We start from the raw sequence: 25,267 nt of genomic DNA, 5'->3' as shown, positions 1-25,267 counted from the left end.
AAGTCCCAAACAAGTCCTCTTGCTGTTGTAGGAATTATTCTCTATGCACGTGTTGTCCAGTCCAGCATTGCTCTGTAAAGAGCTCTGAAGTCTCTCAGTGATTGCAAAATGGTGGTACTCATTTGGAAGGGGAAGAAGGTGAAGTGGTGATTCCTCACCTGCCATGGCACCCAGCAGTGTGAGAGAGTGAATAGCTGGGATGAAATCTGGAGGAGGTAGCCTTGTCTGAGTAGTGAGAGTGTGTCACCTTAGGATTATTTGTGTTGTCTGTCTTTAAGTTAAAGGCAAATTTAAATTGAAGATCCGAGATTTCCTGAAAATGGAGCAAATAATTTGTTGAATTTGACTAAGGTTAGGTAGAAAGTAGAAATGTGGCACTCTAATCCATACCCAGGAAGCTCTCAGCTCTTTGTCAGCTGCTTTTTAGGCTCTCCTTTAGCAGCAGGCCTTTGAAGACTGAACTGGGAGAAGAGCAATACTCTGCTCTTTATGTTTAAAGTGAAGTCTTAATGGTACCTTCACTGCTCAGAGAGGAGGAACAAACTGGTGAAATACAAGGCTGTGTAATTCCTTTCTCTCAAAATACAGGTTAGCTTGTAACTTGTCAGAAAGGCTCACAGTGAAAGCATCATGGCACATAACACTTGGCTCCCAGAATGAGCTGTTGGTCAGTCAGGGAAGATGTTGGAATCATACAACCACCTAGGCTGGAAAAGACCTGTGGGATCATTGAGTCCAACTGTAAAATGAACACTGCCAAGTCCTCCGATTTGCTTTACAGAAAAATGTAGAAAATACTAAAAAACCCAGAAAGTTTCCCAAGCATAGGCACATTTCAAACACCTTCATGAAAGGTAAGTCATATGCACAGTTCAGAAAATCTGGTTTTACTTCATATGGGGTTGATAGCACAGTGAAATTAAACTGGTAGTAGGAAAATCGACCACTCAGTACTTCTTATATTTTGTCCCTCAGCCTAATTTTTCACAAGCTAGACTGCTCAAATTAAATCTAGGTATTGTAATGTGAAATTTCAACTATGATTTAATAGTCCAGCACATCAGAGGTTTGAGTTGGTTTTTGGTTTTTTTTTTTTTGCACTCACTAAACTTATGCAATTGCAAATGATTTTAAAATTCTAAAACCGAGGCCAAAATGTTTAAATTTAGATACTTGACTGTGTCTGTGACCTGCTTGTTAAAACTCTGAAAAAAAATCTTTAGCTTTTTTAATGTTTTCATGGTAGTTGAGTGTCCTGAAGTTGTCCTCTTTTCTTATCAGTTCTTGGCAAAAATGATTCATGAATTGTAAAACAGGCTAGACCATGGCAGGCTCATCCTCAGCTATTAGTCATTTCAAACTCTGTTGCTGACTGAGCCTGTTCTTTAATATTTCTTAAAGAAATCTCAGCAACCTAATCCTTTCAGTCATTCAGACTGAGAATGTGTAGAGACTGTGAAGCTCTCAAGACAGATGTGTATGATTGATAGGCCAGATATTTTCCCAACAGATTTTAAACAGGAGGCTCCTAACAATATTAAGCTAAAAATCTCTTCTCTGACCAGGACCTTAGTTTTGGTTTTGTTTTTTTCTTTTTTTAAACTAAGCCATCACTGAAAAATTAACATCATTAACATTTTAACTAGGATAAATGAAATGACACAGCTATCAGTACTGCCATATGGAAGGAGTAAAGGTCTGTTTCCTTTCCAAGAGGCTTGCCATTTAAAACTGGAGCCTAAGGCCTCTGGAAATCAGCTGGCACATTTCCACAGCAGTGGTTACACCACATTGCTCTCTGTAATTCAGCAGAATACGGTTTTGGCCATAAAATTCCAGCAACTCTGACTGCTCATGGTCATGGAATTTATCCCTTTCAGTTTCTTTTGGACATGAAGCACATGTCCACAGACAGAACATCCATATGACCCAAAAGGTACATGCCTAATTTCAGTACAAAATACTGCCAGAAAGCCATAAACACAGTACAGAGTTTTTGTCTGGAACAAGGTTGATTGGAAAGTCTATTTCAGACACATACAAATCTTTTGCTTATAAACTGCTGTGCTGCATCTACTATCAAAATTTCTAATGCTGGAAGCAAGAACATGTTTCCATTGTTACATGGGCTTCAGCTGTCAGCACATCACTTACCTCCCATGTTCTCTATGGCTCCAGGCTTTTTTATTTTCTTTTTCTTTCTTTTTTTTTCCTTTTTAAATGAATCAAGGAAATGTGGAAAAGTCTTTCTAAAGAGAAGGAAGCTTATTATTAATTCTTGGTTGCAATATGTTGTTTACTTTGGTCCACTACTCTGAATTCAGTGCCTTGGTTTGCCTTATAAAAATCCTAGTTGTGCCCCCATTGCAATGACCAGAGCTTTGTAAGGTGAGTGCTCCCTCACAGTTGGCACATGTCACTTGAATACATGTCACTGGCTAGAGGAAATCTTGGAATAGCTGACTCACAGAGGTATGTGGGAATCATAAAAACACAGCATGTATTCCAGCAAAATCAGGCAAGAGGGCAAGAATTTGTTCCTAATTGGTGTCTCGGTGCATATTTTGCAGTGAAAAATTTCCTGAGCCTTCAAATCATTACCAAAATTTTCATGAACTTTTTATTTTTTACCATGGGGAAGAAGCAGTTTGCACTTGCCAGTTCTGCACTGTAAATAGGAGATGATGATACAAGGAGCTCTTTGCATATACTTGCAGTCTCTGAAATACAAGACTCATAAAATAGTATTGAAGATGATAAGCCAGAGTAGAGGTAGTGTCATGTTTGAGAAGCATTTGTGAATATCACCATGATTCTCCCTTCAGATTCTGGTCTCCTGAACCCCCTAAATATCCTAGGCCAGTGAAGTTCCCTGGCTTTGAAGGGGAAAGGCTACAGAAAATACAAAGCTGGCTTTTTGCCTGTTCTTACAGTCCCTGATTTTAATATCCCAGCATGTGAGGTGAGTTTGTCTTTATGTAATGCATCAAATTTTAGCTGAACAGTAACAGCAAACACAAAATCTCATTGTTCATTGAGGCCTGATTGTGCATCCAGGGCCACTTTTGGAGTACTAACCTAAAAGCTCAGAATCCTACCTCTGTTTCTGTGCATCAAAAGTTTCTAAAGTGCTGTAGGGGAAAAGTCATGAAGTATCCAGTCCTGTTGCCAGGGGAATATTTGAAGTTGACTTATATAGGAGCAAGCCCAGACTCTGAGGCAATTGTAATACCATATTTTAGTATTTGTTTTTAAAGGAACATGTGGATAGGTTAGCTCAGGCCTTTTTCATATTCTTATATTTATTGATAATACTTGATAACTGACCATTCCATGGGTGCTCTTGCTTCCAAGTGAAGGAGTGAGTGAATGCATAGCAACTACCAGCCCCAGAAGAGCCCATGTGTTTCATCATTTCACACTACTTAAAAAACACTTCATTATCCCCAGCTTCAGGCCAACAGTATTTCTTCCATGTTGTAACATATCAGTGTCATGCCTCCTGGTGCTGTGCTGCAAAAACTGGACTTGTTGATCAGGATCCATTCTGTCAAATTTTGAATTCAATATTCACTCTAAGGGAAAAGAAAAGCATCTCTTATGGCTTATGGCAAGATAAACATGGAACTTTGGAAGAGATTGAATAACATGTATATTTCTATGTTCTTGTCGATGGGGGAAACCGGTTATGAAGGATTTGAAAAATTCTAAACATGCTCAGTCTTGAAGTTTGCAACAGTAGGTATAACCTCTTAAAAAGGGAAGAGATGAAGGTCAAAATTTCAAGGTCAAGATTTCAATGTATTTATTTAAATTAAAGACTATGATAGTGAATTCAACTGAAAAGATTATAAAAATTAATGGCCTCAAAGCTCTCTCATTTTAATAGCTATATTTTCCCTTCCTCAAAGAGGAGACCAGTCTAATCATTAGCCTAACTAGTTATAGCAACTTGAATCTAATTAATTTCTGTGCAGCTGTTGGTAATCTCACATTGCTGAAGCATTATGCATTTTAAAAATATCCTTGCTACTCATTTCTTTTGACACAGCATGTTGGTGTTATAAATCATACACCTTTGGTGGTTTGTTTTAACAATATACCATTCTAAGTACATGCTGATAATCTTTACCTTCAGATTTTGGTGTGCTTTGTCTTCTGTTTTATTTTTTTTTTTTCTCTTAACTGCAAATATGTTTTGAAAGTAGTTTTCATTTTAGCTTCTCCTTTTTAGGTATTTGGAGCATAATTCAGCAAAACAAAGCCCAGAGGATTTAGATATCCTAGTACTAGTATCAAGGCACTGTCTTTATAAATAGTGTCAGCAAACATTTTGTGGTCTTTGTTTCTTATTCCCTATGGAAGGAGCAATAGTATCATACTTTTTAGAAATAAATGCATCTTCATTATTTTTAATTACATACACACCAGTTGTTATTTTTCTGTTAGGGGGAGTTTTACACTTGTTTTATATCATTGGGCAAAGATTTTAACATCTGCATGTTTTATAAAACTTGTAAAGAATTTTTGCCACCTTTGAGCTGAAGATTACTATTTTAATGCTATGAAGCAAGTAGTGTCTCAGCCAACTTGGCTCCATCTTGTTTTTAGGCTTATTGTGCAGTCGCATGCAAATCAATATCTTCTCATGGGACCCTTGTCCTCCTTTAACTGGCACAAAAGAGGAAGCTGATCAAAAACCGCCCATGGGAGAGATCCCTGCGTTTTGTGTTCTTGCTTTGTACAGGTCAAGAAAAAGGGGACTCGATTGTCTCCCTTATGTCAATGTAATTTAGGTAGAATAGCCCTGGAGCAGTCACTGAACCTGTGGGGGGAAAGGTCCAAGTCTCTTCATGGGGGACTCTAAATTGCACTCTAAATTTTGATTGCATGTGTGGTGCACAGATTACTCTATGAACCCTCAAGCTGAAAAAGTAGGAGGACACAGCCAGTCTTGTTACTGTCAGTTTGGAAGTTCATTGAGGAGAGAAGTGCCTTTCCAGTCACGTGAGACTGATAAATGAAAATCAAGGGGCTTGAATGGCAATTATTAGCTGAGCCTCCGCTCTGGTTTTCAGAGCGGTGCCACGCGTAGCTCAAAAGACAGAGCGGATTCACGTTTTACTGCCATGAATATTCAATGAATCCCGGCTCTTTTGTTTGAGTACCCAGGTCCTGAGCAGTCCCACGGCAGCAGGGTCAGGTCTCTGTGGTCCCATAGCATTGCTGCTTGGCTGGGTTTTGAGTGTTGTGTTGAAGTGGCTGAGCTCTGTGTAATTTGAAGTCGTCCTGATTTCTCATTTAGTATGTATTTTTCCCCAGGTATTGTGAACCTGAACTAACATGCATACGTTGTGCTTTATTTCCCAAATCCTTCAAGGGAGGCCCTGTGCCTCTCATCTGAGAGGTAAAACTGGGGGTTTGAAGCAAAACAAATGTTTACATGGCTTTTTTTGTTTTGTTTTTTGTCCTTTCCTTGTGTTTTAGGGCGAAGCATACCTACCATAAAACTTTGCTGGAGCAAGTTAAGGAGTTGGAAACGAAGACAAGAGAACTGGGAAAAGCCATGCTTCGTGACAGTAATGGAAAGAGGCAAGTCCATGCTCAATGTTTAAACCAAGCCATTCTTTTCCTCTCCCCTCCCTATTTCTCATTCACTATTAAAATCTGATTGTAGACAGGCTAATAAGGCTTCTTCTCCTGTATTATTTATTTATTGCTGTTCCCTTTCATATGTGTCTGTTCCCCCCACAGAAACCAGCCCTTCTGTATTCATTTCTCCTGCATTATTGCTGTGAGGCTCTATTGGAAACTGCTGCTCAGTCTCCTGCGTGGTAACATGCAGTGCTCTCACCTGGCCACTGAGGCAGACTGGTTTTGAAAGCACGTTGTTATGTCATCCAAAAAACAAACCAAAAAGATAACCATGTCAGGGGAGGGAACTGTCAGCAGCTCAAGATATTAAGACTGTAGCTAAAAGGAGAACTGGCTTAATCCATTGTGCCCTACTACTTTATTCAGTTTCACCTTAAGGGGGTTTTTTATGCTTTTGCTTTTTTCACTACAGCTTGCAGGTCTCTTGCCTTCAGGGTTCTCAGTTTCTCGTTGTGCCTCTCCCTTATAACTGCACCATATGGACTTGAATATATTGCTATTATTGAACCTTTCATTGTATAGAGAGAGTATGTGCTGTGTGGGAACTTTTGTCTCTTCTGAAAGAAGCTGAAGAAAGTCGTGGTGAGGCTTTTGCATCCAACAGTTTCATTTACCATCTCAGAATGTGGTTCTGCATCAGCTGGTCAGAAAAGCTCCCCAAGTTCAAAAAGGTTTTAGAACTAACTCTTCTGTTCCTTACACAATATGGCACCACATGACTTGCTAAGAAACTACATGATCATTAAACTGGATTTTAGCAAACCTTATAAACTAGCAAACTGAGTGGAATGGGGCTTTTAAAAGATTTTGTTCTTCTGGGGCAGGGTCATCCTTTGAGCCTTTGATGTCTATTCTAAGGTAAACTAATTGCCATATTTTAGCTGCTGCTAAGACAAGCAAATAGTAGATTTTTTTTTTCAACTGAATTTGTGTGTTAATAAGGACTGGTTTTAGGGAAAATTATCAGGCAGTGATTTACTGAGATTATGGTAAACTGAAAAGCTTTTAAAAAAGCTTGTGTGAACTTTAATGTGTTTATAAGATGTCCTTAGGGACCAGAGTTTGCTTCTCAGAGGCCAAGACAAAGTAAACACAGTGTTATTGATTAAGATCACTTCAAAACACTTGGTATCTTCAGTTTTTGAGTAATTTTTCTGCTGTGACTCTTGGAGCCAGCAAAACAGAGTTTATAAATTCTGCTCACTAGCAAAAGTCACAAACTGCACATCAAATTATTTAAGAAGAGAAAGCAAACTTTGCAGCAACAAAGGGAACTTTCTATGCCACAATTATAACCAACAGAGATGCTTAATATCAGGCATTTAATTAAATAATGGGCCTTGTTCTTAGAAGACTGAGCAGTCATTTTGAAGTCAGTTGAAGCCAAAGCATTTGGTACCAAAATCAGGTCAGTCTCCCCAGACAGGAAAGGTGTAACCCGGTGTTGTGAAGTGCTGACTTATGGTGTGATTAGATGCCAGGTAAGTGGAAACCAGACCAGCAGCAAACTGATTGTTGCCAGGCACATGGCTCTGGTATGAGCTCTGTGAGTTGCCTGGGTGTTGCTGTGGGTGCATTTATGTGAGGTTTTATTGGTGCTGGTTGGAAGCATTTGTGTTTTCCTGCCAGTATTTAATGCCTGTTATTGACAGTCAGAGAGGAGCATGAGTCAGTTTTGTGCCTGGTGCATCCCTGGGTTGCAGAGTGGGTTGAATTGCTGTTAACAGCAAAAGAGAGACAGTCAGCATTTGATCTGTTTATTATGTGCATGTCTGTGTCTCCAAGAACTTGATGGGTTTCTGCTCTGTTTACACACTGTCCTGACTTTCTGTAAATTTCATGGCCATGTTGTAATTCATTCATACACTCCATGTTTTCGTAGCCCTTTACTTTATTGCATTCTCACTGCAAACTCTTTCATCTGCATTCCTCCTCCATATAGCTTCACTTCATTCTCGAAACGCTTGCATGGAGATGATGTAAGGAATCCCTCCTGGCCCTCCTTCCCATTTTCCCTCCCCCCTTCTTTCCATGCATTTGTTTGTTCTCATTCCTAATTGCTCCCAGATTTTCTGGGTGGTCCATCTGTGAACTAGATAATGGTAGAGTGCCTCTGCCTGCTTGGAGCTGGTGTGCTGTGCTTGTGTTGTGGCCTCCCCACTCCTCTTCTGAGTTGTTCTGTCTTTTATCTCTTTTGTTTGTCTCATGGCTCTTTCACACCTGCTAGAAATCGTGTGCTTGTCCAAAGGGAAGGGTGAGGGTGGGAGAGAAATAGAGTGGGAGCTTTATTCAGTTAGTCTCCCTGGTTCATGTTCCTTATTTTTAAAATATTTCCTTGAAGCTGGTGGAAAGGTGTGCTAAGGTGCTTGCTCTGCTCTCCCCTCCTGCCCACAGCCCCATTGCTCTTGGGGGATTTCTGGCAATGTGACACTGTGCAGGAAGGGAAAGTAATGGGACTCTTCTCATTTCTTAGAGAAAATAGAGAGCTGTGTAAAAACTGCACGAGTCCATCTGTCACCTCAGTCCTTGGCTGGAAGTGTTCCTGAGAACATGCCCATGAGCTGCTGGTTTGTTCAGGCAGCTGTGGAAGATAAGCTGGCTGTCATCAGGGTCTATTTTCCTGGCCTACATGGTGGACACTGGTTTTGTTCAGTGTTTTTCACAAACAAACAACAAAAAACTCACACTCAATTACAGATAAGAGCAGGATTTAGGAAGCTAATTGCTTTTTTCATTTCCTAGACCTTAGACAAAAAATGAGGTGCAAGATCTGAGTGTTCAGAACAAGTCTGCTAAACAAAGAGCAGTTTGCAAAGCCTGGAAAGCAGTGAGTGCATCTAGACTTGCACAACAGGATGCCAACAGTTTGCTGTGACTCAGCTGAATTGCTGTTAAATGTGGGCAGGTATCACCTGGGTCCTGGCTGTGCTTGGGGAAGGAGTTCTGGGCGAGCTGTGTGTGCCACTTGATACCTATATATTCATATCCTGTCTCAGAGGATCTTCACCCTGACAGCTGTTCTTGCTAGGCACCTTCTTCTGGGGTAATAAAAAGTGTCTTCACTAGTGCTCTTCCCTAGTTATATCTTTCTGAATCTTAGCCCCTTTGAACAGTTTCTAAAATTGAATTTGCTTGTCTTGCTCTAAAAAAGCAGGTGCACATTTTTTGCTGGGGCTGGGAATGAACAACAAAGCAAGTGGTTGATGAGGAACTGTTTGGTCTGTGCAGGGCAGAATGTCAGCACCCTGGGCACTACAGCTGGCTCCCAGAAACCTTACAAATAGCATTAGAGTGATGCTTGGAGATGATAGCAAGTGTGTAGTCTTGAGCTGTAACAGGTCATGCTCTTGTTCCTTTATATGTCTCATCTGGACAGCTGAAAACTTAAGTTTGGTAGAGGCTGGGATGATGACCAAGTCAGATAATTCCAATAGCAGGGAATTCATCAGGTCAAACATGTAGCTGGAAAACTGCAACTCCAGAAATAGCTTGAGAAGCAGGAGAGTGAGTGTGCAGTAAGGGGCTAGGATGGATCCCATGCCATGCTTGCCTGCCTGTGGAAGATGAGTACCCACACTTTGCCCTCCCCAGCCTGGGCACCTGGCAGTGCTGGGCTGGACTCCAGCCCAGCTGTGACATGAGCACGCCTTGGTTAGGAAGGGAGAGGGGCTCCCTGGCACTCTCATGTAACAAAAGGCAGGATTTAACACTAAATTTTCATGAATTTAGAGAGGTGAGAGGGGCAGCTCGTGTGCCAAAGCAAACATGGACATGAGGAGACACCTGCCCAGCAGATTTAATCATGTGAACATGTAAAGATTTACACAAAGAAAACAAACAAGGTTTGTGTTCAAAAGCAGCATTGAGATCAGCTGCAGAGATTTTTGTGTCTTTAAATAAGTTTACAACTTAAATCTTGGCTTGTAAAGGGCCAAACCTTCGAGTCCTCATTCATTTTTCACTCCATCTACCCTCTCATTGAAGTCAGCAAGAGTTCAGGTGGAGAAAAGCCTGATTAGGCACCAAAGCAAACTTTGCTTTGGAAACCCATGTCACTTTATTGCTCCACTGGCCAGCTAATGGAGAGTGAGCAAAGCTGTGCAGCACCCTCTTTGTGACAGTAGATTTCCTGTTCCAGAGGGTTTCTCTGTCTTGGCATTGCCAGAGAGCTCCCTTTGAAAGTGGCTTTTTGGTTGTTTTTCTGTCCTGTTATTAATTGGTTGGTGGGCAGGATTAGATTGTTTGATACTGAAGAACAATGTGGCTTTCATGATTTGCATCCTTTACAAGGAGCTGAAGGACCTCTCTGGGCTGTTGCAGAAAAGTGCCCGCATTGCTCAAGTGTTGGGAAGGATTTCTTCTAATGAGTCAGAAGTCTGGGAGGCAGAGTCTTGCCTTGAACAAAGGTGAAGGGAAGTGACTGCAGACCTAGCAAGGTATAGCTGCAGTGTGTGTTTGCACAGCATTTTTCTGTATGCCCCTTTACTCTGGCTGCTCTCAGACTAGTGATGGCTGTGGTGCTGCTTTCATCTCCCTATCATAAAACAAATACTGTTTTCTCCAGTGCACCTAAAACAGCAGCTCCCCACAGTCTCTCCATTGTCTGTCTTCAACAAGGAGACATGCTGGTGTAGATTCTCTTTTATTTTAGTACTTCTCACCAAATCTAACCCAGTTGCTTCGGTGAAAAGTTCATGACCAGCTCTCACCCTGAGAGCAAGCTGTATTATCTGTCTTGGCCTTGGTTTTATTTGGTGTGTGAGGGCAGGTGCCTGTCTCATTTCAATAGCTGTGTAACATGGTAGGTAATCAGTGAGCTGACACAGGCACCCGTGGAGATTTCCCTGCTCCACAGGTCCCTGGGGAGGAGCAAGAGGGCAGCGCAGGAAACCTGCCTTGGGCTTGTGGCTGCGCAGAGGACTGAGTGGCAGAGGCTCAGCCTCTCACTGGTAGAGGCAGAAATGGTAAAACACACCAAACTTTTAAGAAATATGTGAATGAGGTGAAAACCTGATTTCCTGAGGAACAGGCAAGTTTTTCATTAGGATCAAGAGGGGTGAGGCTTGGGCTCATGGTATTTCCAAGTACTCTGTCTCTGTACTGATGCACCCCAAGTTACACCTACTGGAATAGGGAGACCATGCCATTAAGGCCCCTTTGCATCAGCAGGTGCAGTGAATCTTACTTGAATCAAACTCAGTCTTGTGCTTTCAGCTGGCTAAACAACATGGGATGTTTGGAGCCAAATTCTTGTTTCATGAATGTGTTGACTTCAATGTATTTACTCAGGATGTGCATGACTGTGATCTGAATCCAGCCCATACACTGCAGCTGAGCATAAAATGAGGTTGAAGAGGGGAGAGGTGTATTTTGGGTTTTGAGGTCTCAGCATCCTTTTTATCAATTTTTCCAGATGTTCTTCACACCATTTCTGGGAAGGAAAGGTGAGATTTCTCCACCAGCATACACAAGAACGTGACTGGCATATTTACGATTTTTCCTTGCGGCTTTTCTAGTAAAAAGATATTAGACTCCTTTTACTAGCAAAAAGCACATAAAATTATATCAGTGGGGTTTGTTTTTTTAAATTCTTTGATTCCATATGGTAAACATTCATGTATGGAAGGTGGAAAAAGCATAATTCTCTTTTATTCCACGCTTGTCCTTTTCTCTCTCCCTTCTGTCCCATATCAGTAAGGAATCATCACATTAATTTGTACCATTTATTTCTGACATGTCTAACCCCTATGTGTGAGGCACTTGAAATTACCAGGTTTGACTCCACTTTGGGGGTGCTGTGGGGCAAAGGTGGGGAGGGCCTGAGGATAGAAAGGGATTCATAACCTGGCCAGAGGTCTGAAGGGGGAGTGACCATGTTCCCACTGGCACTGGGACCCAAGTGCCTGCTTGCCAGTGCAAACCTGTCAGAGTTGACATCTCCCTTTTCCAGTGCAATTAATTATTTCCCATCCTGGCTGTGCCTATCATGTAACCTTGAGGGAGATCCCCTGCACAAATAGGGTTAAAACCTGGTGACCTGGAGAAGGATTTAGAGCTGTGATCAAATCTGCTATCAAAGTCCAAGTTGATGGAGGTACAGTATTAGAACAAAGGCCAAAATGAAGTTGTAAATTGAAAAGAAAGATTAGGAAAAGGAACATTACAAGATGAGAGTTAAAACTGATTAAGGGGCCAATCTCTCTGATGCCTAATCCTGACTTAGTGGGCTGGGCACTGAGGATCTCCACAGGGGAGGGAGAAAGAAATCTTCCCTCCAGGCTGCGCAGCAGGAGAACTGCTCCATAACAACTGTTCCAGCCTAATGGCTTCAGCAGTCAGCCTGGACCCTGACTCCTCTGCCGGCTAACCCAGTCTCAGAAGAGAGGCAGGACAGTCTGCGTTCTCCTCTCTGATTTGCAGTAAAGAATAAAGTGCCAAGTTAAGCGTAGCAAGAAAACACAAGTTGTATTAGGTGTTAAATGTTAGTGGACAATTACAAAATACTTAAAAGCTTAAAGAAAAGCAATTTGGGTTGCCCTTTTTTTTTTTCCAGTTCAACCAAATGTCCTGGGCTGTGCTCTAAATTGTGTTCATGAAACTTTCAAGGCTCATTTTTTGTTGTTGCCCTGAGCTGTTCTTTAGCTTGTCTGTAAAGAAAAGCAAGAAAAAAAGCTGATAGGAGGAGTTTAGAGTTTTTAAATACAGAAGTAATCTTAACTTCAGTAAAAGTATGTAAGTGAACTTCTAGTAAACCATTAAGTTTGGATTTTTAAAAAATCCACACACAAAAACCCCAAACCAGAAAAAAATCTGTACACAGAGACCAAGCATGGAAGACTTCATCCTCCAAGGTGACTACTTCAGAAAAAAATGAGTGAGTAGGAAAAGAATGTTATAATTGCAACTGTATTGCCACCTTATCTGTAAAGGATATGACCAAGCACCCAGCAGAGTAAGTGCAAAGTGAGGCACTTAGGGACAAGAAGTCAACAGCACTGATACCAAAAGGAGGGTAGCTGAAAGGCAGCAAACCACACTTAGCCTTTTCTGCTTCTCAGACGTTGAAACTGGGTCATTCCCCTGCTTTGGGAAGGCTGAGGGCAAAACTGGGCGGCTTCAAGTTTTAATTTAAGTTAGTTGACTTCAGGACATCTGACAATGATGTCTGCCTTCCACCCCCCAAAGAAATGCATACACACGTGCTTAGTGTTTGCAGTGCTTGGAAATGAAAGGTACTTTAAGCAGAGAGAGACCTCCATTGTTTTCTTAGGATTGCTGGATTTCAGAGAGGCATGTGATGTTTAGCACTGATATTTTTAGATTGTGTTTTTTAAAGGTGCTTGGTCTTTTCACAGGGCGCTCACCCTGACTGGACATTAGGTGCCCATCACACCTGCACTGTTATTCCATCTTGGAGCTGGCTGGCATTGGCTCTGTAGGACATGGGGGAAGCTTCTGGCAGCTTCTCCTAGAAGCCACCCCAGTAGCCTCCCACTACCAAAACCTTGCTATGGAAACCCAATATCATTCTAAGTAGTCTTTGAAAGAAGTTTAGGAATAACAGTCTCAAAAATGAAGGCTAGAATGGATTGTCCAAGTGATTTTAGGAATCAAAGAAGGATCTGACTTTTCTGCCTTAAGACATTGTTAATGAAAAAAAGAAAATGTAAATTATCTGTGCTTATCATGAAAAGGAAAAGCTTTGTCCTGCTTTTAGCCATATGACTTTAAGGACCAACTTGAAGAGGATTCTGTGGATTTAGAGTGGAGAATTTGGCCCCAGAACTCTATATATGAGTGTGCTGCAAATGGGGGCTGACTGAAGCTCACATGTCCTGGTCTCCATCTGCTGCTGCAGGGTGATTCTGCCTTGGTACAGGGTGGTGTGACAGCGTGGGCAGACCTGTGAGCACCTGCCCTGGGTGCTGCTGCTGCATGCTGGCTGCAGCTGCTCCTCCATGCAGACCTCTGGGACACAGAGGGAGAGCTGCTGTTGGCTGGAGTAGCGTGCTGCCAAGCCAAATCACAGCCTGGACAGCAGTGTTTCTTCAGGGCTTTGGTGAGGAACATGTATCCTGGGGTTTCTGTTGATGTGGCTGCTGGGCTGGCTTAACAGTTTCCCAAAACACTCCTAGTGGCCCATCTTTGTCCCAGCTGCTCAGCTGGATCAGCTCCACTGTTTGGATCCATGTGTGAGCTGAAAGAAGTGGGGTGGTGTGGGGAGCCCTGTCAGGTCACTTACTGGTGAAGGCAGGAGCTGCTTTAGCCATCAGTCAGCACCAGGACATCCATGGGGCTGCTGCTGAAGGTGTATGACACTCTCTTAACCTTTTCACATCCAGACAGGATAAAAAACCTTGCAGCTGCATGTGGGCTGAGCTCAATACCCCATGTTCTCATGGACTGGAGAGCTGGCTGCTCTCAGTATGCAAGGGACACACATCCAGATACATTTGATGCTTATCAGGCATTTTGGCTGGATAATGTCAAATACAATTTATAGAGAGGGAAGGTTACTCTGTGGCTTTCACCTGTGTTTTGGAAGTACCTGGAGGGGAGCACTAAGAAGGTCTGGAAGTGCTACACCGTGGCAGAGCATAAGAGCTCAGCTTCTCTGGAAAGCTGGCTGTTGCTGAGCCCTCAGCAAGGACTTGGTACTCCTTAAATCCTGGCTGTCTGCTGCAGGAGTCACCTCTGACAGGTAACTTCTGGCACCTCCCAGCCTGCAAGTGGCACAGGCAGCACTTCTGTCTTCGTTCCCCTGTGGTTTGTGCTTGGTGACCCTTTGGTGTCCTAGTAGTAGGTTTTTATTATTGCCATGCTGAGTATCTACAGTAAAATGCAAAAGAAGCGTGGTTTGGGCTGTCTATTTCAGCTGGATCCAGAGTGATTAAGGAGCAGTGTTTGTAGACACTGACTCTGCAAAGAAAATGCTGGGGTTTTTTTTGTTTTGTTTTACTGTTTATATGCCTCAGAGACTTCCTTGTGAAATGCTCCACAGATTTCCTTTGATTACATTGCCGCTTCATTATCAGTAATGCCTGTTTGCCTTTTAAATTGAAAAGACCTCCTACTCTGACCTCAGAGTAAAACATTCCTGCAATCGAATGTAGATAACAAAAAATAACATCTCCTCTTGGTGGATCGAGAGAGGGAAGCCAGCAGAAGCCCCTCGTTGCCACTTGGGCAGTTCTGTAGGAGGGTGAATCCTCTCTGTGATGTCTCTGAAGCCAGAGGATGGAGATAGAACTGCTCTCTGAGCCAGCTGGGCCTTTCTTCCCCAGCCCTGGGATGTTCTGGGTGCTTGAGCATAGAGTTTTGCTGAGCCCTCAGCCTTAGTGTGACTTGCATTTGAGATGATTTGCATGCTTTAATTTTGAAGTCCTGGTCTAAAATAATGTTGTTTTTAATGTTCTCCTTATGCTGAGCCTATGCTAGTTATGTCTCTGCCCACTGTATAACTTCTAACAATTCTAAACTAAAAAACCCACCTTAAACCAAGGCCAGGGGTGGTTCTGGGGGAGTGCCCTCATCCAGCAGGGACTGTCTGAGGAAGAACAATAGTCTCATCTGGCCAATTGCAGAGGTGTGGCCACAGCTCTGGTGTGTACAGTTCTTGCTCTGTGTCTGCCAGCGCTGTGATCGATGCTGGAAGCCTTTAAGCAGTGTTAGGTTGCATGAAAGGTGGGAGATGGAACTTGTGAATAAATCCTCAGGAATACAAGCCATGTCCTGGCAGCCGGAGAGGGATCTGCAAGGCCTCATTGCCAGGTGCACTTGGGGAGAAGCCACTGTGCTTGAACCTCTGATTCTTCTTCAGAAGACACCTAAGGGAGTTTGAGAGCCAAGAGACTGAAATGAAAATGAACAGTCTGCTTGTAAAGGATTTGGTGATTAGGATTGATCAAAGCTGGAGAGATCTGCTTCAGACCTTTCTCCTTGCTCTTTTTATTTTATGTTGATGTGATTTTCAGTGACAGAAACACGTCAGCAAGAAACAGCAAACTTTTGTGTAAGTTATTGTTTGAAATGTATGGAAGAGACCAAGTATTATGTTTTAATTGTAAAATTTAAAACAAGAGAGAAGAGTACCCTCTTTTCCCCTCAAAATTCAATACCCAGGTCAAGATGACAAGGACAGAAACTTGCTAGTCTTTTACCTTGTGTTTAGCCACATGGGATATTTTACAAAAACTTCTCCCCTCCCTCTTTCTTTCTCCTCCCTGCTGTTGGGGTGAGAGGGCAACATGTTGCAAGATGCTTCCTCCAACAGGAGAACAGTGCAAGCCAGCCAGAGTTTCTCAGGCTGTGTTTAGCAGTCATGCCAGTGGAAGCAAAGAGACTGAACAAGGGTTTACCTGCTGTTTCTTTGGAAAATCTATATGGGTGGGAGGGAGGCTGTGGAGTTAAGGACAGAACTTCAGCCTAAGCCTTGGAGGATTTTCTGGTTTAAACCAGGCTGTGCAATGATTTACCTGTGGCTGTCTGCTGCAGCACCACTGTAGGGTGCAAGAACCAGTGATGCTGCACCTGCAGGCAGTGTAGTGAGGGCTTTGTAGGTGTTCAGATGACAGGGAAAACAGCTGCAGCTTTCTTGTCCTCTGGGCTTGCCCATGGACCCTGAGTATCTTGCACTGGAGAGCCAAGCTTCTGCCATGAGTTCCTGGCATGTTTTTGGCACAGGGGTGGCAGCTGGGAAATGTGCTTGTGTGCTTCAGTTGTGGCATCTCTAGCAGCCCTGGTAAGGCTTCACTAGGCACCTCAGTTCTTCCTTCTGGAAAGGGGAAAAACAGAAACAAACCAAATAATTTCTAATGTCTGAATCTCACTGAATTCTTCGTAATCCAGAAGGGCGGTGAGTTAAAACCAGTGGCAACTGAGTGTGTTGGCCTATTTGGTGTGCTTCTGCTCTGTATCTCCTCTGGCACATTGTAACAAAACACTAACAAGAATTCAGCTTTTGTAAGAGAAGGAGGGCTCTGAATTTCTGTTTTTTCTTTTTTGACTGGGATATGCATGTGTTTTCAAAGGGAAGATCCAATTTAAAGAGACACCTGCATCCACTTTAACCTTCTGGTCTTTGTGATCCCAGCTTTTGCCACCAGTCAATTAATGAACTCAGGAGGACATTCTGGGTCAAACTATACCAAATACCCCAAATCCTCATTAACGCTAATTAGTGCTCAGTAGATTAATTGGTGGTGAAGCTCATCTTTTTTTAATTACTTGAGCAAATGAGACAGCAGGACCTTGTGGTCAGCTTTGAATTATTCTGTTTGTTTTGATGCATCTCATTTGAATGTGTAAAGCCAGATGTTTGTTGCCTGGATTTAAGGGCTGTTTGCTTTTGTGAGGGATGAGAAGAAGAGAATACAAAAATAAAATTAAGGTCTCCATTGACACCTTAGAGCAATTCAGATAGGAAGATGGAAGAGCCGTTTTATTCATGGAATTGAAAGCATTGTTATGAAATAACATGTTGCCTTTAGTTTACCTTTTGATTTGTCATTCACTTAATGAATTTGTGTGATGTTGCTAGCACAGACTTCCAGGCAGGCAGAAGTCATCTTGACTCTCTTATGAAGCCATCACAAAGGTATTCCTGGCCTAAGGTATTCTGCATTATTGATAGCAACTAAATCTGGTTTTAGCTGACTTGACTAATGATTTTTCAAATCCTTTTTTTTCATTGAAATCCTCCAAATTGGGATCTTTTAATAGTTTTTGTTCTAGTCAAGTATATATTTAGTTCAAAGCAGTTTGTCTGTGTCCTTTGTCTTCATATAATTAGAGATAGATGGTGCCTCTCCCTTACCCCCTCAGAGGTCACTGACTAACCAGCTAAAGCATATTTCACTGTCACTTTCCATGCCACTGACTTCCATAAGAATGTCTGGTTTGTGACTTCTTCCATTCTGACGAGATTTTTGAGTTCCTGAATATGAACACCACTGTCCAGTATTCAGAGTGTGATCTCATGATCTCTTATTCTTCTGTCTCAATGCAGCTCAAGATGCCATCCTTAGAGCCCGTGGGAGTGTTTAGGCCCTGGCTCTGAGTCACTAGAAAGCAGAATTAAATCTGAAAATCATGGCTAATGCTTGGGATTGATATACAAGCAGTATTTCTGTGAGCAAGGCCTAACCTGTTCCCTGTGAGCCCAGTGATGTTACTTTTGCATCAAGGTGTGAGGCAGAGAGAGAAGTCTTCTCTTTGTTACCTGTTAGCAGCAGGCAGAAATATTTTCTGAAAGCAGGGACTTGTATGAGTGCAAACACTTCCTAGTTAAGGAAGCCATTTCACCTTCCTTTCAGGGATTTTATTTGAAGATCTAATTATTAAATCAAATACTCATCCAGTTCAGAAGAACTGTGTTGCATTACCTTCTGTGTATTAAAGGTTTGTTTTATAGTACTTGACTGGACTTGACTTGCAGTCTATTTAGTCATCCCTCATACTTAAACCACAAATTTCTATCTAATTCTACTGTGAGTTTTTCTTTCTCTGCAGAGATACAATCCAATATCATTTCCCAAATGGGGAAATCAGATGTGACTTCAGTTTTGAACTTGTTGATTATAATTAGCAATATCAAAGATAGTGTAGCTTTGGCATTGTTAGAGCTGCAATGTGTCACTCCTGTTCAGAGGTCCCTTGACAGCAGGCTTTCCTCCACACACTGCATGCAGAAGCCTGAGGGGCTAAGCATTATTGGTCTGCACTTCATCTGTTGCTGCATGGTAGACAAGCAGATGAAGAATTTTTCCTTGTGAGCTTTTCTGCCGTGGTTATTTCCATTCTCAGTGTAAGAATTTTGTGGCAAATATTGTTTATTTGTCACTTACAATAAGTATTTTTGATTGGTTTAAGATTCCTTTTTTTAAGGAATCCCTCTCCCCTCTTACCCTCCTACTGAGATAGAAAAGAGTCTTCCTACATGTTCTTTGCCTGCAGAACATGAACAAGTATTGCACTTCTGTCACTCACAGGACAGCAGTGTGTTCAGACAGTGTTTCACTAAACTAGCAAGTGAAAACAACCTCCTCCTGCAGTCAGCAGGAGGTTGTACAGTACAGCATCACTGGTTTGCACACACACTGGTAGTGGCTGGTTCTGCAGGCTGTCAACTTCCTAGGCAAGGGAGGCTAAAGGTTAGAGAAGTCTCATGTCTTGCTTTGTGCCTTCCATTGCATCACCCTTACCTAACATTCTTTGTAGAATGTGTTTTCCATCATGCTGCCTGCTTGGAACAGGTAGAACCTTCTTTCTGTATGCACTAGATTTTCTTACTGCCAGAAACTGATCTTGGTTTTTTAAATCACTTGAGTCCTCCAAGATTTTTAGCAGCTTTCATGTTGTAACCCTAGTTTTAATGGAAACCTCTGATCTTTTCTTCTTTGAACACATGCAGGTCTCCTGAGCCAAGAGTTGTTAGAGTTTGTTTGACAAACTCAGTTGGAATCAGTACTTTTGCTTTATTATCAAGTTCCGTTTTATGCTGAGGGAATACTGCTGACTGCAGGCAGGGAAAACAACCTGCCATACCCATTACAGGTGGGATTCTGTGGTACCAGGGGAAGGAGGGGGAGAGACCAAGTGTCTGAAACTGCTGAGAGTTTGTAAAGATTTTGAGGAGGAGTCCATAGGTTTTACAAGCTTCTAGTTCAGATGTGTGAGCTTGGGGATCACAGGAAAAAGAGAAGGATTCCACCCTGTCTTTTGTGGACGCCTCATTATGCACTGAACAGAGGACTGTGAGCCTGGCTATTGCCCTAATGGACTATTAAGTGGAATACAAGCCTGCATGGCTGGATTACATATTACAGGCATCTCAGAGATTCTTCAGTTACTTTCCTGATTGAAGTTAGCAAACTGCGTCAGTGAAGGGGAGTTGTTTGTTTAAAGCTGTTGTTAGCATGTCGACAGCAGCAGCTGCACTTGCTGGGATTTCCATTTCATACACCAAATGCATGTGAATTTGTAATCTAACCCAAGAAAGGTACCAGCATTGGCATTCAGGTGTGTATCCATGTTTGCAGCATAATCAGTGCAATGGCTCCTTGTGAATAAAGATGTGAAAGAAAAAGCAGACTGGGAAAATGGAGACACGGTGTAAATGTGGGGCAGAAGGGACACAAGGCACTGCAAGGAGCTGTACCAGCAAACAGATCCCTTCTATGCACCAGCTCCATCTCAGTGTCAGGAACAAGGGTGAGGAGGAACAAACAGACCAATTGTGGAGAACTTTGAGCCAAAGTAGTCTCTAATACCTTTCTGAAAATAATCCGGTACATAAGTTACTTGAGGCTCCCGTGCAATGAGATTTGAAGGCCTACAATATTTTAAAACCCCATTGAACTTAGTGGGACTCATATACATAATTAAGTGCTTTGAAAGGTCAGGATCTTAGTCATCATTTTTTAACTCTGGGCATTAAGTTCTTGATGAAGCGAGTGTAGTTCTTTTATAAATATCAAAGTGTAAAATGCCTCTAATAATTGTTGATATGTTAAACCTGTTGTAAGCATACTGTGTTTTTCACCATAAGTTTGTATTTTCACTTTTTGTAAATTCAGCAGTAATTTTTTCAGGCCTCTGACAAGAACTGTGTAAACCAAAGAGGTTTTTAATACAAGAAACTGGGTAGAATGTTTTCTTCCCATATGGGAGGAGAAAATGAGAGCATTCTTTAGAAGGCAGAATTAACTATGGGTCCTACCTTTGGTTGCTTCAGGCCATTTTGCAGGTGTGATAGAAGCCTTCTACCTTGTGTTCAGTGACAATGCTTTGCTCCTTCTCTCTAAGGCAGTTTGTGGGTGCTCTGATTCATGTGCATAATACTAAAGAGGAAACTTCTTAATGTTCCATATCCTCGAAGTCAGACTTCTGATATGGTTCATGATAATTTGGAGGCATCACACATTCAGAAATCACAATGATGGTGATATTAGGGATGAATTGACCAAAAGTAGATTTATACAAAGTGTCCTTAGAAAGGAGGAGTTCTCTTCATAATGTGCAATTTAAAGAAAGAGAAAATTCTTTGTCATGCTACAACCACCATTAGCACTGACAAAGTCAAAGCTGCTAAGTACTTTAAATACAGTTGACTTTTACCTTGAAATGATCTGGTTGCTCACTGGTGTGTTTTTTCTCTTTCTGTCTCCCTTAGCGTGAACGAACGTGACCATTTGTTAAAAAGGCTCGGCAGGAAAACTCCTCCGAGCCTTTTCCGCGCTCATTCTGTCCAGCAAAGCGTGTCACGTAAGTAGCAGCTCACGACCGCCTCTGTTTCACAGCCCAGCCCCACGTGAGGGAAGCCAAGGGTGATTATTTTTTAATTAAATTGTAGGTAGAGATAATCTAGCGCTGAGGCTGAGCTGCCAAGCAAGACACGTCCATTTGGAAGTGGAATTAGTGTATCTGGCCCTAGGCAAGGGGAGCTCACATGTGGTTAATTCCCTGGGATTCAATCACCAGGCCCAAATGATAGAATCCCAGGATGCAGGTTCTCTAAAGGTAGAATTCTGATAGTCTTAAGAATAGTCTAAAAATCAAAAACTCTGTGTAAAGTAAACGTTGTGGTAGAGCCTAGCTTTAATAGAAATTATTTCTGTATGAAATGTCATGCTAGCTGTGGTTAGCTGAGAATACAGAGGTGTTTCAGGGACGCCATGAGCGTTCTGTGTGTTGCTGGTGAGGAAAGCCATGGCCTGCAGAGCTGCTCCTCTCCCTCTCCCTCTCCCTCTCCCTCTCCCTCTCCCTCTCCCTCTCCCTCTCCCGCTCCCTCTCCCTCTCGCCTCTCCCTCTCCCTCTCCCTCTCCCTCTCCCTCTCCCTCTCCCTCTCCCTCTCCCTCTCCCTCTCCCTCTCCCTCTCCCTCTCCCTCTCCCTCTCCCTCTTTGTCCACTGCTGGGAAAAGACAAGCAATGTCACAACTGGCTACTACTGCTGCTTCAAATAAATGGCATTTCTTGTTGATGTAGAAGTCATCCATTTATTTGTCTCCCTGTGTCTCCTGGACCTGATGGGTTTTTGTCAGTGTTTCAAATGCTTCCTCAGTATCTAAAATCATCTCTAGCAGCTCTGTGGGCCAGATGCACCAAAGGACCATGCTGTCTTGAGGGACCAGGGAGTCCAGTCAGCCCTTTCTAGTGAGCAAATGCAGTCTCTCTTGTGAATGAAACTGGTGGTATCCATAGGCTTATTTACTAAAGAAAATAACTTCCTCAGTGGGCAGTACTGCTGCTCACAGGGCAAGGGGCAGACACTCAGGATTTGGGGTTTGTATTGCCATTGCAGTAGGAAGTGACACCCCTGACTAAGGATCACAGAGGAGTCAAATCTCATTGCTGGCTGTGTCTCCTTCTGCAGCAGAACTGTTATGGCTCAGGTCATGGAGGCAGGGCTGGGATAATACCTGAAGTATTCTTGTTTTCCATGGGAAATTTGACTAGAAGGGGTGGGACAGTGATGGATCTGATAGTGTTTGTCCTTGATGGAGCCATTGGAAGGCTGCCATGACTATCAAGGGATGTAGGGTCTTTGGCAATCAATCCCACTGCGTCTGGGAAGAGAGGCCAGTGTGCAGAGCAGCCCTGTGGACCACATTTCTGCAAGGATTTAATCCTTTGTAGAAAGGAGCCCGGGATGCTGATAGCAACATGGCTTTGGGCATGCAAACATGCTCTTTGAGGAGATTCCAAAAGCAATGATTGGCAGAAGAAATCCATAAAATGCACAAATAAATGGGTGTCAAAATAGTCTGCTGTGCAGACTTAACCACAATCTGAAACCTGTGAAGCAGTGCAGAAAGGAGCTATATCAGGAGGTAACTAGTCAAACTTAATATGTGCTTTTAGTCTCAAAGAGCACATCATCAGGCTGTTAGTAGGTGAACAGGTATTGGGAAAGAAAAATGAGATCAAAATAAACCCTGATTTGGATAACCAGCTTCTCTATAAATGCAAATGATTAAAGGCTAAATTAGTCAGGCCAGTCAGGACAGGTTACAATCAGCAATCTGTTTTTCCCATGAACATAAATTTTGACTGTGAAGCTGTTAGGATTGAAAGATGATTTTTGTGATGCATCCACTGCTTCTGTCATCTCTTGTCAAATATTATTTTCCAGTGTTGCATAGCTGCTGTATGTACAAGGCCATGTAAAATCCAGGGAACATATGTGCTGTTTTCACAACCCTAAATTGTACAACTGTTTACTAAATGCTAGAAATCTTCAAAGCAAAGAGTTGATGAATAGGGCAGTAGCCTTGACATGCCGGGCCAGTATCTTAAATCACACTACAAGCACTCTGTTTGAAGTCTTGAACTGTTCATATGTTTCCACCAGGCCCTAAATTCCCAGGCTGTGAAGACCAAAAATTGCTTTTGTGACTTCAACTCAGAATCTGGTTTGTTTAGTTAGAGCTGACAAAAGCTTAAGCAAATGGATTGCCTTGGTCCCAACAAGGAATGAACGTGGGATTAAATTTGGTAGCACAGATTGTAAAGATGCAGTACTGGGTTAGAAATTACTTTATTTTTGCCAGCAACCATTGCCAAATGTTTTGGGGGGAAACAATGCCTAAACAGCTTTGTTTCCAGTTACATGGAAAGGAAAAAAATCTCGCAGGGAGTGTCTGTGCTACTACTGGTGGTCAGTGGTGGGAGCAAAGGGCTGAGTGAGGTAAGGCTACACGGCCCTGTACAAGAGGCAGAAGCTCACTCTGTGTTTCCTTGGCTCCCTGTTGGTGAGCCAGCCCTTCTCCAAAAGCATTAGCACAGCACAAACCTTAAGGCATGATGTATGGCTGGGAGGGGTCCCACAGAGCACCAGGCTCTTGTGGGTCCACCCCCCAGATGAGCAACAGAGCCATACAGCCAGTGCCATGGCAGTGCCATATGGGAATGCCAGCCAGGATTAGTCCCTTAAACACCTCCTTCAATAAAGAAACTGGCTCAGAGTGGCTGCCTTGGAGGGTAGCCCTGTCCATTTGGAAGGGTATGTCCTTAAAGTAAAACATTCATGGCTCTTTTTCTTGCTCTTTGTTTTTGTGTTCCTGAATTGTGTCAACCTGCCAGAAGCATGAAAGAAATCTGTCTGCTGGCTGTACTGTCAAAGATCTTGTGGTTCCTTTCTACCAGTATAACTTCTGGGACATTTATGAAAACTTAAAAAAAAAAACCAAAACCCAACAAACCAAAAAGGAAGTGTGAAGCTCCTAACTTTAGTGGAAGTCTTGCATATGGTGGTCAAGCCCAGGTGCTAAAATAAAACAGTCTCAGTGCAGTCTTGTAGGCAGTGCTGACAACTCTGCTGCCCAAGCTGTGTTCACCTCCTGCTTTCTGAAACCTCTTAAGAATGAGCAGGAAATACTACCAGGCTCCTCTCAGATGTGTCTTTGGACCCTTCCCTTTAGCTTGCTGTGTGGCTCAGCCTTGAGGGAAGGAGCAATAATGATTTCCAAAAATTCTTCCTCAGAGGATTTGCTGGCTGTGAGGTTTTCCCCAGGTCTTTTTAACTGCTGTGACTTTGTGAGAGCAGCACCTCCTTTAGACAAACTCTGTAGATATAAAAGATGGCTCTTGACCTGTGTGACTGACCTGTATCACCTGTGCCCCCAGAGGATGGGAAGGGTACCCTCCATCCATAAGGAAAGTTCCACAACGTCCTTCTAGGGTGGTTTCCCTCCTGTAATGCCCCTGCTGGTGTTCAGTTATCATTTGTCTCAATATAAAAATAGAGCTGAGTCCTGCTCCCTTTAAGCACGGCTTTGGCAGAGCTCCCCCTGGAACGCCAATAGCCGTGCCTGAGTGAGGATTACTGCACTTGGCCCAGGCTTCCTGTGCTAGCAAAGAAAATCCTTCTTCCTTTGACAGAAGATGGTGGTTTCATAGAGTGAATCTGAATGCAGAGCATATGGTTTGCACCTTATTAATCAGTGGAGAAAAAGCACCTGTCATCTGAGGTTCGTTTCACAGTATGGGGGCTGACAAATAATAAATAATAATAATGTGTTCATGCTGAGGACTCTAATCCCACCATTTATTCTCCACTAGCAGACACCTTATTCCTTTCACTTTTCTGCTAGTGCATTTTTATTTAAAAAACAACAGAGGAGCTACTTGAGATGCTTTTTAAACTCTTTTTCCTCTTATCTTGCTTGTGTTTGAAATATAATATACATTCTGTATTTTTTCCAAGCTACGTGTTTGTTGACTGTTAACTGGAGTTGCAATATTTTAATATAAATTTTGGGAAAAGAAATAGGAATAATTGTTTTCTACTTGCAAATACCAGTAAGTTGGTATTGGAGACTAAAGAGATGGGACCATTTATCAGGAATTCCTCTTGGGTCCTTAAGAAAACACAGGCATGGTTTACAAGAAGAGAAATTATTTACTTCAGTAAGCATTAATCAAACTGTTCAAGATTTCAGGTAGCTTTCCCTTTCCCAGGTTAAATAGAAGATGGTTGCTGAGTCAAAGCTGAGTTAGCATTCACTTTTTAACTGATAAATGTGAACTGTGATATCACAGCAAATCTCCTTAAAAACTCTACAGAACCAAATGTTTTGCCTGAGACAGAATTTGGCTGGTCAAGTGATACCAC

At 42.5% G+C, this 25,267-nt stretch overlaps 1 protein-coding gene across 2 annotated transcripts in view; it reads left to right on the top strand.

Moving 5' to 3' along the window:
• The window catches only part of ATP8A2 (ATPase phospholipid transporting 8A2), a 278,317-nt gene that overhangs the window by 243,747 nt on the left and 9,303 nt on the right, over positions 1 to 25,267 (top strand). For both annotated transcript variants that reach the window (XM_009102837.4, XM_018908513.3), the window contains 2 exons: positions 5,488 to 5,592; positions 20,828 to 20,919. In XM_009102837.4, coding sequence (XP_009101085.3) covers positions 5,488 to 5,592; positions 20,828 to 20,919 — 197 coding nt within the window. The remainder of the gene's footprint in view (positions 1 to 5,487; positions 5,593 to 20,827; positions 20,920 to 25,267) is intronic.

The sequence above is a fragment of the Serinus canaria genome, chromosome 1 (genome assembly GCF_022539315.1).
Source record: "Serinus canaria isolate serCan28SL12 chromosome 1, serCan2020, whole genome shotgun sequence".
Lineage (NCBI taxonomy): Eukaryota > Metazoa > Chordata > Aves > Passeriformes > Fringillidae > Serinus > Serinus canaria.
Note: the sequence above shows the minus strand (reverse complement) of the source record. Positions and strands in the feature narration are given on the sequence as shown.